Here is an 11,555-nt window from a genome sequence, read left to right on the forward strand (position 1 = left end):
TTCGATTGACACAAACAATTGTTCACGTTCTCTGGGTAAGCAAATGCACCTTGAAAAAGCGTTTCCTTTTACTATAAAATCGCTAAAGCAGCTTTTACTTATTCATACCAATCCGGAGAGCTGGCAGAAAACGGCCAATTGCGTGGTTGGGAAACACATCCATCTCGCTCATAGGCTCCTGGAAAAGACTGGTGTTTGATTAACCTTGAGGATAATTTCCCTTTTTTGGCTTCGGTGGGTAGAACTTTCATTCGACGAAGTATCTGGTTTTCGGCGATTGTGCACAGCGAGGACAAAGTACGGAACGTGTTTCTTTCTGGGTCGGTTTACTGCGCCGCCGATGTTTACAATTCACCAGTCTGGCATTCCGTCAATGGAGTGGTGCACCGACTGGACAGCCCAGAAAGTATAGCAACTTGGAGAAAATCTCAAGGCATCATCTTTGCAGAAAGAGATGTGGGTGTGGGTGGCGTCGAACACGACGGTCTGCGATTATTTTTAGATCGTTTTTACTCAAATCGGTGCAAGGTCGCTGGAGGTGCAAAGCAGCAAACAGCAATACACAGGCTTTGTTCCCTCTGGAGAAAGGAAATACAGCATGCCTTTCTCCAAGGACACCGACACCGATTTATGTATGTTGAGCTGTATCTGAATATGGTTGGTATTTTTAGCAGTTGCTCCAACAAAAAACAAAACAATTACTTCTTTGAAAGCTTGAATCACTTTACTCCCCTCATAAAGAGAGATAATTTCGGAGAAATTTGATTTCAATTCCTTTCCAGCGATTAGCCACCATATCTCTAACGGAAGAATTGTTTCCTTTCTTTTTTTTTGCAGATACAAATCTAGCCGGGGTCCGGTGTTAAGGTCAAGCGAACGTCGCCGTCCACAGAGTATATCGTCATCCACCCCCGCATTACTGCCGCGCGTGGTCCTGAACCGCATCGATCCGAGAGACTGTGAGCAGCGTATTCGCGTATCGTACAAGGTTGCCATCCGTAGCACCAGAAGCAGTCGCACAAATAACACCAGCAGTAGTCACAGTGGCATGAATATGGGCCAAAAAATCAGTGGCAGCGTCAAAACGGTCAGCCGTGATCAGCCGTCCCCGTTCATTCCGAAGATTCCCCGCGAACTGGCAGCCCATTTCCAGCGTCCAGCTCGGCTCGATGTGCTGCTCGATATGCCTCCGGCGCCTCGAGAAACGCAGCTCAAGTACTCGTGGAACTCGGAGGACCGATCGCTAAACGTGTTTGTGAAGGAGGACGACAAAATGACCTTCCACCGGCATCCGGTGGCACAGAGCACAGACTGCATACGGGGCAAGGTGGGCTTCACCAAGGGCCTGCACGTGTGGGAGGTGACCTGGTCGACACGGCAGCGTGGCACGCACGCGGTGATCGGTGTGGCGACCGCCGAAGCTCCCCTGCACTCCGTAGGTTATCAAAGTTTAGTCGGCCTAAACGAGCACAGCTGGGGCTGGGACCTGGGACGCAACAAACTGTTCCACAACTCCAAGTCCTGTCCGGGCGTCACCTATCCTGCGATACTGAAGTCGGAGGAAACATTTCTGGTGCCGGACAAGTTCCTCGTAGCGCTCGACATGGACGAGGGTACGCTCAGCTTTATCGTCGATGGCCAGTATTTGGGTGTGGCGTTCAAGGGACTGAAGGGACGTAAACTTTACCCGATCGTGTCAGCCGTCTGGGGGCACTGTGAAATAACGATGAAATACATTGGCGGACTAGATCGTAAGTATCGCAACGCAACCACACACAGAGCAAGTGTTCTACCCCGTGGATGTGACTAATGGTGGAAATCGTTTTCTTTGCTTTCTTTTAGCCGAACCGCTACCACTAATGGATCTCTGTAGGCGCGTCATTCGCCAGAGAATCGGCCGGACGTATTTAGAGGAACGTATACCAAACCTAGCCCTGCCGCAGTCGATGAAAACCTATCTGTTGTACCGGGATCGAAGATAATAAAACGTCCCACAAGTGATGGTAGACATGATGGGAGAAGGGGGAGGGGCCTCGCTGAGCTCGATAAGGAGAAAACACCATCGTCACCAAGGAACAAGACAGTAAACAACAACAAAACTTACCCCTCTTCAAAAACAGTTCAACCCGATCCCTCAGTTAGCAACAACGTACATCGGCTGCGACGCGCAGAAATGTTGGTGTCGTCATAGATAGCGTGGCTGTTGGGTCCTTGTGTTCTTATTGTTTACCTTTATCTTCATCAACCGCCGAGGATACGCTTCCCAAACACCTCCAGCATGTGCCAGCAAACAGACCCCCGATTCGACTTTGGCGGCGCGAAATGACCAACACCGTGACGTGTGTGTGTGGCGCACCGGAATCGGATCGGATATATTATCAGCAAATATTATCTTGACGGGGGCGAAGAAGCAGCAAGAAGCGCAGTGATAGTATTCGCAAGCGAACATAGTTTTACGATCATAACAACCGACCAAGGCAGCACGGCTATTAAGTGTAGATTAATAATTGTGACCCTGCCTGCGTGGCCAAGATTATGATAGCTACTATTACGAATATTTCTTTGCTATAATTATGGAATTTTTAGGACGAGGCAAAAGCGCATTACACATATACTACGAAAAAGGCACGAAAGGTGTCTTGGACAGCTACAAATGACCGAGTCTTGAGCTTGCGGGCGTCGAGAGCTTGTTTGCTGGTACGGTCTGTGGGTAGTGGACCATATATAGTTTTGATTTATTTGACAACCCTGTACTATTTGTGATAAAAAAGATAGCGTAACAACATTCAACGAATTCGTTTGTATGAGGCGTAGCATGAAGCAAGCTCCCGGTACAACGGTGAGGACACTGTGCTGTAAAGGATCAAATGGTCGATGCTGCTGACTGAGAGAGAGAGGAACCGTTGGCAGTTGCCGGCATGCATGCGTATTCCTAGCAGGTTCGATTACAGTCATGGGCATCGCGAGATCCACTTCTCTACCCTCAGCAGAACGTGGTTAAAAGCAATAATTACTGATAGACAGGCTAGGGCGACAAGTTGAAAGAGAGGTGAGACGTGGCTGTGGTGACCATCGCCTTTCGCACAAAACTCTTACCACACCCGGAACAGCACAACCTCTCATTATACATTTACATACATAGCAGCTACACCAGGACCACTCCAAGAGGAAGAGAGAGAGAGAGAGAGAGAAAGAGGGGCAGGAGAGCCTCTGGTTGGGACGAATAGTGGCATAATTGATCGACAACCGATGCAATAACTTTCCCCATTCTTTGCAGTGTGTGTTTGTGTGTGTTGGTGTGCGTGAGGGGATGAAAACACACACACGAAAGCATGAGCGCCTACAACAGGACCGTTAGCGTTAAAGACGTTGCAGGGTGTGTGAACGGAAACAATGAAGAAGAACCTAACACGACTGGCATCGAAGCTTATCGTACGTTATGGGGATTATTCACAAACATGTTTTAGGCAGAGTTCAAGCTCTGGCGAAAGCTTTTTGTAAGATAATCTCAAGAACCGATGGTGGGCAGAACGGATGGAACCGAACAGGCGCGAACGCGATGCTGTCGTTTAGTATTTAAAAGGATAGCGCTTCCAAGACCGACGCGACTCCAGACATGACCGGACTGTACCACGACGTTAACAACCATCCACCACCACTGACTGACCATCCGTGTGTCATATGGCGCTGTTCCTTTGATATGCTTGTCATCTCCGGTCACCTTCAACAGACAACCGCTTTACGTTCTTCTGTATTGCACTGCTCTCGCGGCATTCTGCAGCTGTAGCCAATTTTAAATTTAATTCTTCGATGCATGATGCATGTACACCGGTACCAGGTGTGTGTACGTGTTTTAGAATTGTCTTGTTGTTTTTTTTTTGTTTTTATCTTTTTTTACGTTCAGTTTCTGCGTTCTCGTATCCCAAACTTCCAACCCGCATTGAGACTTGCACTGTGTTCCTCTGTGCAATCGCGGCTGCGATGTGACGTGTGGTCCTTTCCTGCTTTCCCTTCGACTGTCTGATGTTTTCTGCACCATCCAGCGCCCATTTTGGGAGATTGACAAAATGAATGGTTCGTTGTTGGGACCTTCATTAGAAACTACTACACACGCAACAACTACTCACGTACCCTTCCTTCCCTCCCCCCAAACGGACTAGCAATCACGGCGGAAAAGAGTATCGATAAACTGTGTTCTGTTTTTTTATAAGCTTTTTTTTAACAACAAAACAAAAAAATATGTAAAATAGTTTTTTTAGTGAAAGAATAACAGATATTGTAAACGTGCATATGCGACGTGTGATCGAGCCAGAATAGAGAGAGAGAGAGAGAGAGCGAGAGAGAGCGAGAGCGATAGAGAGATAGAGTGAACGAGAACGAGTGTGCGTGATACGGAATGAAGGGCAAACATCCCTAAATCAGGCGTAATGGTTGGCAAGGATAGCCACCACGTGGAATGCAAGAAAGGACACGCTGTGTGTGTATGTGCGTGTGGGACTGAATGATTGCGGGGACTTTTGTGTGTGTGTGTGTGCGGGAGGATGATTTGGGATGGAGGTTCTTAGGGGAGAGATTATAATACTACTACTGCCTGTGTGTGAATGGGGCGGCCGAGTGTGTTCGGCATTCGATCGAAGTGTGAATGAGCCATGGAATTACTCCGGCCGAGCCGAGTGCAAGCCGGAGGAGAGACAGAGAGAGAGAGATAGAGAGAACATTGCGAATGAATGTGGCGCTAGGGGAAAAGGCAACGAATAGACAAGAAAATATCCTTCCGCAGACACGTGTGCGGATACAAAACGTATATATAATATAGAGCAAAATGTGAGAAAGATTAAGCGAGAGTTTAGAGAAAACAAACGAAACAAAAACAAAAAATCACACAGAAGCTTGACAGAACGAATGCTCGAGTCGAGGACAGAGTCGATAGGTAAGATGTGTACGCGAGAATGAAGAGAGAAAGCATTATAAGAGCGCGCCCTTCCGTTAGTGTGTGCATTTATCGAGTGAATGACTCCCGATGATGATTCCTCTTGTTTAATAAATCTACTGGACTGACAATGTGAGAAAAAGCGGTTTACATACAGACATTGTTTCACTTTCCGTTGATGATGATCCGCAGGTTAAGTTTTCTTTAAACTGTAGCTATTGGTGGATTTTTGCTGTGGACGGGGTGATACACAGGAAGATCACTTCGGCCAACGGTTGAATAACGACCACGCAGAACCGTCTTCCTTCGCCCAATGCATTATCACAAAAAATCCTCCACAATTTTGGACTTTCTCTGTAGATTTCCGATCTTCTTTCGGCTAAGCATTACCACCTTCGAGATCCACCGCTAAGTTGCGGTAGAAAATTCTTCGTTGCTTTTACGAACTGCGAACACTTTTATCCCGATCAGCCTCAATGTCTTAATCATTCGGAACTATGGCCTAAGTTTAGGGAACGTCGAAAGAGTTTCAACACAAGATGACACACTGGAATTTGGTATCAATTTTACAGCCAAATGTAAGCAACAGTAATATGTACTTACAGCAATTGAGACTTGTCACTCCATTTCGATATACTTGACATATTGACAATCCTTCTATTGGAATGGCTTGGCGATGTTTCTTCAACGATCAACGATGTAACTCAAGTTTGCGATGGACATGGACCCCGGGAAAGTACAGTAAGGTTCTGATCGAACTCTACAAATAAGAATTATTGAACATTCTGTGGTTGTTCCCATTTCAGATTTACCTGGATTGTTTCAAAACTGGGAGGCTCCTGTTACGATTGGCACAGGACCTCTCGAAGGTCTAGAGAGTGCTGGTCTAAGGATAACAAGCACTGGAGAAGGCTTCTTCACCTACTGAGGACTAAGGAGGACAATGTAAACAACCAGCCCACAACGGCAACAAGAGATATTTCGTCGTGAACAGCCGCAGCAGCTACAACCATTAAGAATTACTAGTGAACTCGGCTTTGTGAATAAGCTATAGGATCATCCATTCATATCCTTACCATACCGTTCAACAATATAAATTCCACTTGGGCCCTGGCTGGTCTACTGGTAAATAACCAGTTGCAGTAAATAATTAGATAATTCTGAACCGAGTATCGAGCATTTTATAATGGCAAACTCGGACGAAGTTTAAGGAGATGCAACTGAAACTATTAAAAGAGACAGAGAGACCGATAGCTGTCCGCTGACCTAGAACGGAAACGCTAGTCCTTCAGGCGGCAGGACCGTGTGTTGAATTTTATTCGAACCTGTACGCAAAACTACATTATTTAGCAACAAGTAAAATCAAGCCAATGCACCCAGCAAGCGCAGAAATGGTCATGAGGTATCTAAGTACTGACCGTGAAGTGCTTTCTATCGAAAAGCCCGATTATGATAATTTCCAGCAGCAGGCGAAGGCTATTGTCGATCGGTTAGCTGGTGGGCATTGAAACTTCTTAATCCTCCCAAGGTATATTACAAGAGACAGGTTATCGGTTCTCATCGGAACGCATAATTTTTGCTTTAAAACAATCTCTCCTCCAGGATGCTGTGCAACGAACAGTGAACTTACTAATTTTGTAACGCTCCAACAGCCTTTACTCGCAATGGCTAAGTTGGAGGCATTCGGTACATCTCATGAATCTCGTGTAGAACGTTAGTTGTCTTCTAGTTATAAACGTAATTTTTAAACATAATTTTAGGGTTTATTGGCCTTATACACAGTTTGCACGATACATTTGACAGTTCCTGTGGGAAATGCATTTGTGTTTTGTTTTAATGAAGCAAATAAGAAAAAAAAGTTGTTCTACGAAGTTTAGCTTACCATGTTAGCTGCACAAATTACTCAAAGTAGCCTCCCTCGCCATCGACTTCCGCCTGTATCCGCTTCCGGAACCTGAGGCAAACCCGGACTACCATAGCCCTGGGTAGGACCGCATAAACGTTGCCACACCCGGACTACCATAGCCCTGGGTAGGACCGCATAAACGATGCCCCACACGAAATAGTCCAACGGGTTGAGGTTCGGGGTGCTGGGAGGCCAAACATTTAGGGTGGTAGAGTCATAAAAATAGTTTTTAAACCATTTTTGCGATTTGGCGGCTGTATGACAGGGTGCCGAAGCTAATTGCCACGTTGGTTATCCAGGGCTTGACGACCATGTCCATCAGCTTCACATATCCGTCCGCGTTCAGCCCCAGGTCCTGCCCGAAGAAATGTGGTGGCATCACATCCCCATCCGATGACACGCACCCAAACACCTTGACCGTTTGTGGGAATTTTGTTTGCGGAACCCGTGGAACGTCGGCAGCACAGTATTCGTTTCCACAGTTCGAGCGGGTTCCACTTATTAATTTCACTTGACATTTTTCAACGACGGAGGCTGTTTAAAGCATATACGTTTTGGCAGAAACCTGGCTGGACCAGTCTATTCCCTCCTCACTGCTTTTTGGCGATTCCTTCGCAACTTTCCGGTGCGACCGCAGTAGCCAAAACAGCCAAAAGGGGGGGGTGGGGGGAGGGGTGCTCATCGCATGCTCGTCTCAGCTCGCCGCCACACAACTCACTTCGCCATTCGTGGATCTGGAATCAGTATGGGTGCGCGTTAAACAGCATGGGGACAGGATCGTCATTTTTGGCGATTTCAATATGAAATTCATTTCGTGGCACAAGGAATATACTGACTCAAACCATTTTATTCCTTCCTGTTTTAGGCAGCGCGATATGGAACGCATTGTTGGGCTAAACTTCAACAACCTTAAACAACTGTCTGGAATAGTGAACACCACCCACGGTCGTCAATTAGACCTCATATTTGGAAATTCCGTGGTCCTGTTTGCCGGGCTCCACTGCCGTTGGTTGATGAAGATACCCACCATCCCGCCATCGAGATGTCTACCCCGATCGCCCCGGCTCCTGTTGGAAGGCCCCCGCTTGCTGGCATGTCACGTGAACTTCAGGAAGCTTGACCGCAGGAAATTTGACCATCTCATCAACACCCATGACTGGAACTTCCTGGAGTCCAGTCCCACGAACGACGAGGCTGTTGCCAACTGTACGTTTGTAGTTTCGTCTTTCCTCTCCACATGTTGTCCTCTTCGCACCCCACCTCCCAAACCATTGTGGTCTGACTCTCACCTTTGTGCCTTTAAGGCAGATTTAAAACGAGCGCTTCGTGCCTATCGTTTGCATCGCTCCCTTTACCATTTGCGCTCAATATCCTTTTCCCAGGCAATTAGTAACTTGTTGGCTCATGACTTTGAGGGTCTTTTTGTGGACCCAGATGACTCTTCTTCGTCTCTCTCGACGGGACTCACGAGCCCTTCTGACGTCATTAATCTGAACCACATTCTCATCGAGGAACCCGTGGCACTCTCCGCACTCGCTCAGCTGAAGCGTTCCTTCTTTCCCTGTCCCGATGGCATTCCCTCTTCAGTGCTGATAGACTCTAGAGAGGTGTTGGGTCCGATATTGACGCGCCTTTTCGTGAGGTCGGTTAGTATGGGAGTTTTTCCCTCGCTTTGGAAATCAGCCTTTGTGATTCCGATCTTCAAGAAAGGATGTCGCACTATCCCATCCAATTACCATAGGCATCTCTATTCTATGTGCTGCGTCTAAAGTCCTCGAGTCTGTTATCCACTCTTTAATCCTTCCTATCGTCCACCCACTAATCCCATAATCCCCGCATGGTTTCATGCCTAGACGCTCCATCCTGTCGAATCTTATGTCTCTGATGCTTGACCTGTTTCCGCACTTGAATGCTGGAAGACAGGTTGACGTCATTTACACGGACTTCAAAGCTGCATTCGATTGCTTGCCTCATAGACTGCTTTTGGAGAAGCTGGAACGCTTAGGTTTCGGTGGTTCACTTCTTCTCTGGTTCTGTTCCTTTCTGAAGGACCGCACTTATAGGGCAAGGGTCGACGGTGTGCTCTCCGATCCTTTCGCAGGCAAGTCAGGGGTTCCTCAGGGCAGCGTCTTAAGTCCGTTACTGTTTTTGCTTTTCATCTCGGCCTGCATCAAGTCGCTCCCTTCCAAAGGATGTCTGTTGTATGCTGACGATGTTAAGTTCTATCTTCCTGTATCCTCGTCGCAAGACTTCCTTAGCCTTCAGAGCTACGCCGATGCATTTGCAGATTGGTGTTGCTCTAACGGGCTCATCCTTAGTGTAGAAAAATGCTGCATAATCTCGTTCGGCCGCTCTCACAACAAGCAGCTATATAGCTACCAGATCGGTGGCTCACCACTCCCACGAGTCACTCTGGTAAAGGACCTTGGTGTGTGACTCGATGACAAACTGTCTTTTGAGCCACATATCAACTCAGTCCTCGAGCGAGCCAACAAATTATTGGGCCGCATCACCCGAATGGCGTCTGAGGTCCGTGATCCGTTGTGCTTGAGGGCGTTGTATTGCTGCTCGGTCCTTCCTAACTTGGACTACGCCAGCGTCGTTTGGTCCCCAGCGGGTGTCACCTCTATGGATAGGTTGGAGAGGGTACAACGGAAGTTTTCTAGAATCGCCGTGGGGCGCTTCCTAACCGACCCCAGTGCTGCTTCTTCTCCATACTCGGTGAGGTGTCAGTTGCTGGGACTGGTTGGCTTAAAAGACCGTCATTGTCAAGCGCGCAGTCTATTTATTGCCAACATTGACTCCTCTACCCTCCTGGCAGCCATTTCCATCTATGTCCCGTCCTACCGCTTGCGCGTTCGTCCTCCACTTCTCATCCGATTGCGTCGCTCGCGGTTTGCTCAAAATGACCCTTGGATGCGCGCATTTCAATTCAGTAAGTGATTTGTTTGACCATAGCATGTCCTTTGCTTCATTCCGTTCCCTTGTATTGTCTTCCTTGTCCTAATGTGTTTCGTCCCGTGCATGACGTTTTAGTTATATGTTTATTTTATATGTTATTGTATCTGACGCTACTGGAAAGCCCGCGAGCCAACCAGTTTAAAATAGATAAAAATAATAGTAATAATAATAATTGTTAAGGTTTATGTAGATATTTAGCAGCATAGGTTCCTCTTCTCACTCCCATTCTTCTCACTTTCCTCGGTTCCACTTACTCCTTGGTAACATCCGATCTGCAAATATGCTTACCCTGACCACATGCATATAGGAAGACCGGATGCAAGGAAGAACAAAAGATTACCCGGGCCGATCGTAAACAATCGGCCTCCTCTCGGCATTGGGCCGCAATCGGACTCTCCTTCCCATTGCGGTCTCCTTTGCACTTCTTTAACAATTTCGCTATTCCAAAAAGGGTATAAAAAGGGGTTGCAACCCTAATTAACCAGAGTGCGGGCATGTTCCTGTTCGCAGACGACAAGGCCATCGCGACGAAGGGTAGGACCTTGGCAGAGTTGAGAAACGGTGCTCATCGTTCGCTGACCATCATCAGACAGTATGCTTCCAGCTGGAAGATCAAAATCAACCACTCCAAGACCCAGGCGATGATCATCCTCCATCGCCTGTCAAAACAGCTCATCAATCCTCAAACCCATCACATCACCATCGACAGCATCCGGTTGCCGTGGAAGACGACGGTGCGATACCCCGGGATCACCATCGACAACCGTATGCTGTTTCATCACCACACCAAGGAAACATCCATCCGCTTGCTCATCTTACTGAGGAAGTTATATCCACTTATCAACAGACGCTCCAAGCTACACCCATCCAACAAGATAGTCATCTACAAACAGATCGTCCTGCCCACAGCAACGTACGGCATTCCTGTCTGGCGTACCTGTGCAAGGACGAACCTGCTGAAGATACAAACCAGTTGCAAAAGAATCCTTCGACTCATTCTGGACGCTCCCAGCTGGACACGGCTTGAGGAGCTCTACGATGCAGCGAACACAGCACCATCCGACGTGATAACAGACAAAATCATCAACCGGTTGCAGACTTCAGCAGCGGTTTCCACACACCAGCAGGTGAAAAACCTGATATTTAGAGAATAAGGTAGTTAGCTAGTTTTAAGATAGTAGTTTGATTTAGTTCCTAAGTTGTTGATTAGTTTTGTAAGTTTAAACTAACAATTAGCCTAAGTGCATTCAACAACTAATAATTTACCAAAAAAACTGCCTCTTGGCATACACAACGACAAGAGCGCTGAAAAGCTTTGTAGCTGAGTCTCGCAAAAATATGTAAATAATGTTAAATTCTAAGCCATCCATCAATAAATTCTTTAACCTTAAAAAAACTGATTAACCAGAGTTGTCTTCAAACCTTCTTACACAAGAGTCATCTTCAAGCATTCTTACACCAGAGTTGTTCTAACCATCGGAAAGCTCAGTTGCTAAACTAAGCTATCAGTTACATGCGTCACACCAGCAAATAAAGTGTTATAGTGAAAACCAATTCATATTGCTTCTATCATTGTGTCGAAACAATAATAATAATAATAATAATTGTTCAATGAACAATTCCATATCCTTACACCAGTTTACAGTTTTCAGTCGTTCACTATTTGCTTCGACTCGTGAGCTGCCTGTTTCGATTTGCATGCCATCTATGCTATCTCTGCTTCTCTGCAACCTTGGGAGGACTCTGCCAGCCGTTTCT

At 46.8% G+C, this 11,555-nt stretch overlaps 1 protein-coding gene across 2 annotated transcripts in view; it reads left to right on the plus strand.

Moving 5' to 3' along the window:
- The window catches only part of LOC118511058 (protein gustavus), a 102,192-nt gene extending 97,120 nt beyond the window's left edge, over positions 1-5,072 (plus strand). For both annotated transcript variants that reach the window (XM_036053668.1, XM_036053667.1), the window contains 2 exons: positions 838-1,751; positions 1,843-5,072. In XM_036053668.1, the coding sequence (XP_035909561.1) occupies positions 1,049-1,751; positions 1,843-1,982 (843 nt within the window). In that variant the 5' untranslated portion in view covers positions 838-1,048 and the 3' untranslated portion in view covers positions 1,983-5,072. The remainder of the gene's footprint in view (positions 1-837; positions 1,752-1,842) is intronic.
- The last annotated feature ends 6,483 nt before the right edge of the window (positions 5,073-11,555 follow it).

The sequence above is a fragment of the Anopheles stephensi genome, chromosome 3, assembly GCF_013141755.1.
Source record: "Anopheles stephensi strain Indian chromosome 3, UCI_ANSTEP_V1.0, whole genome shotgun sequence".
NCBI lineage: Eukaryota > Metazoa > Arthropoda > Insecta > Diptera > Culicidae > Anopheles > Anopheles stephensi.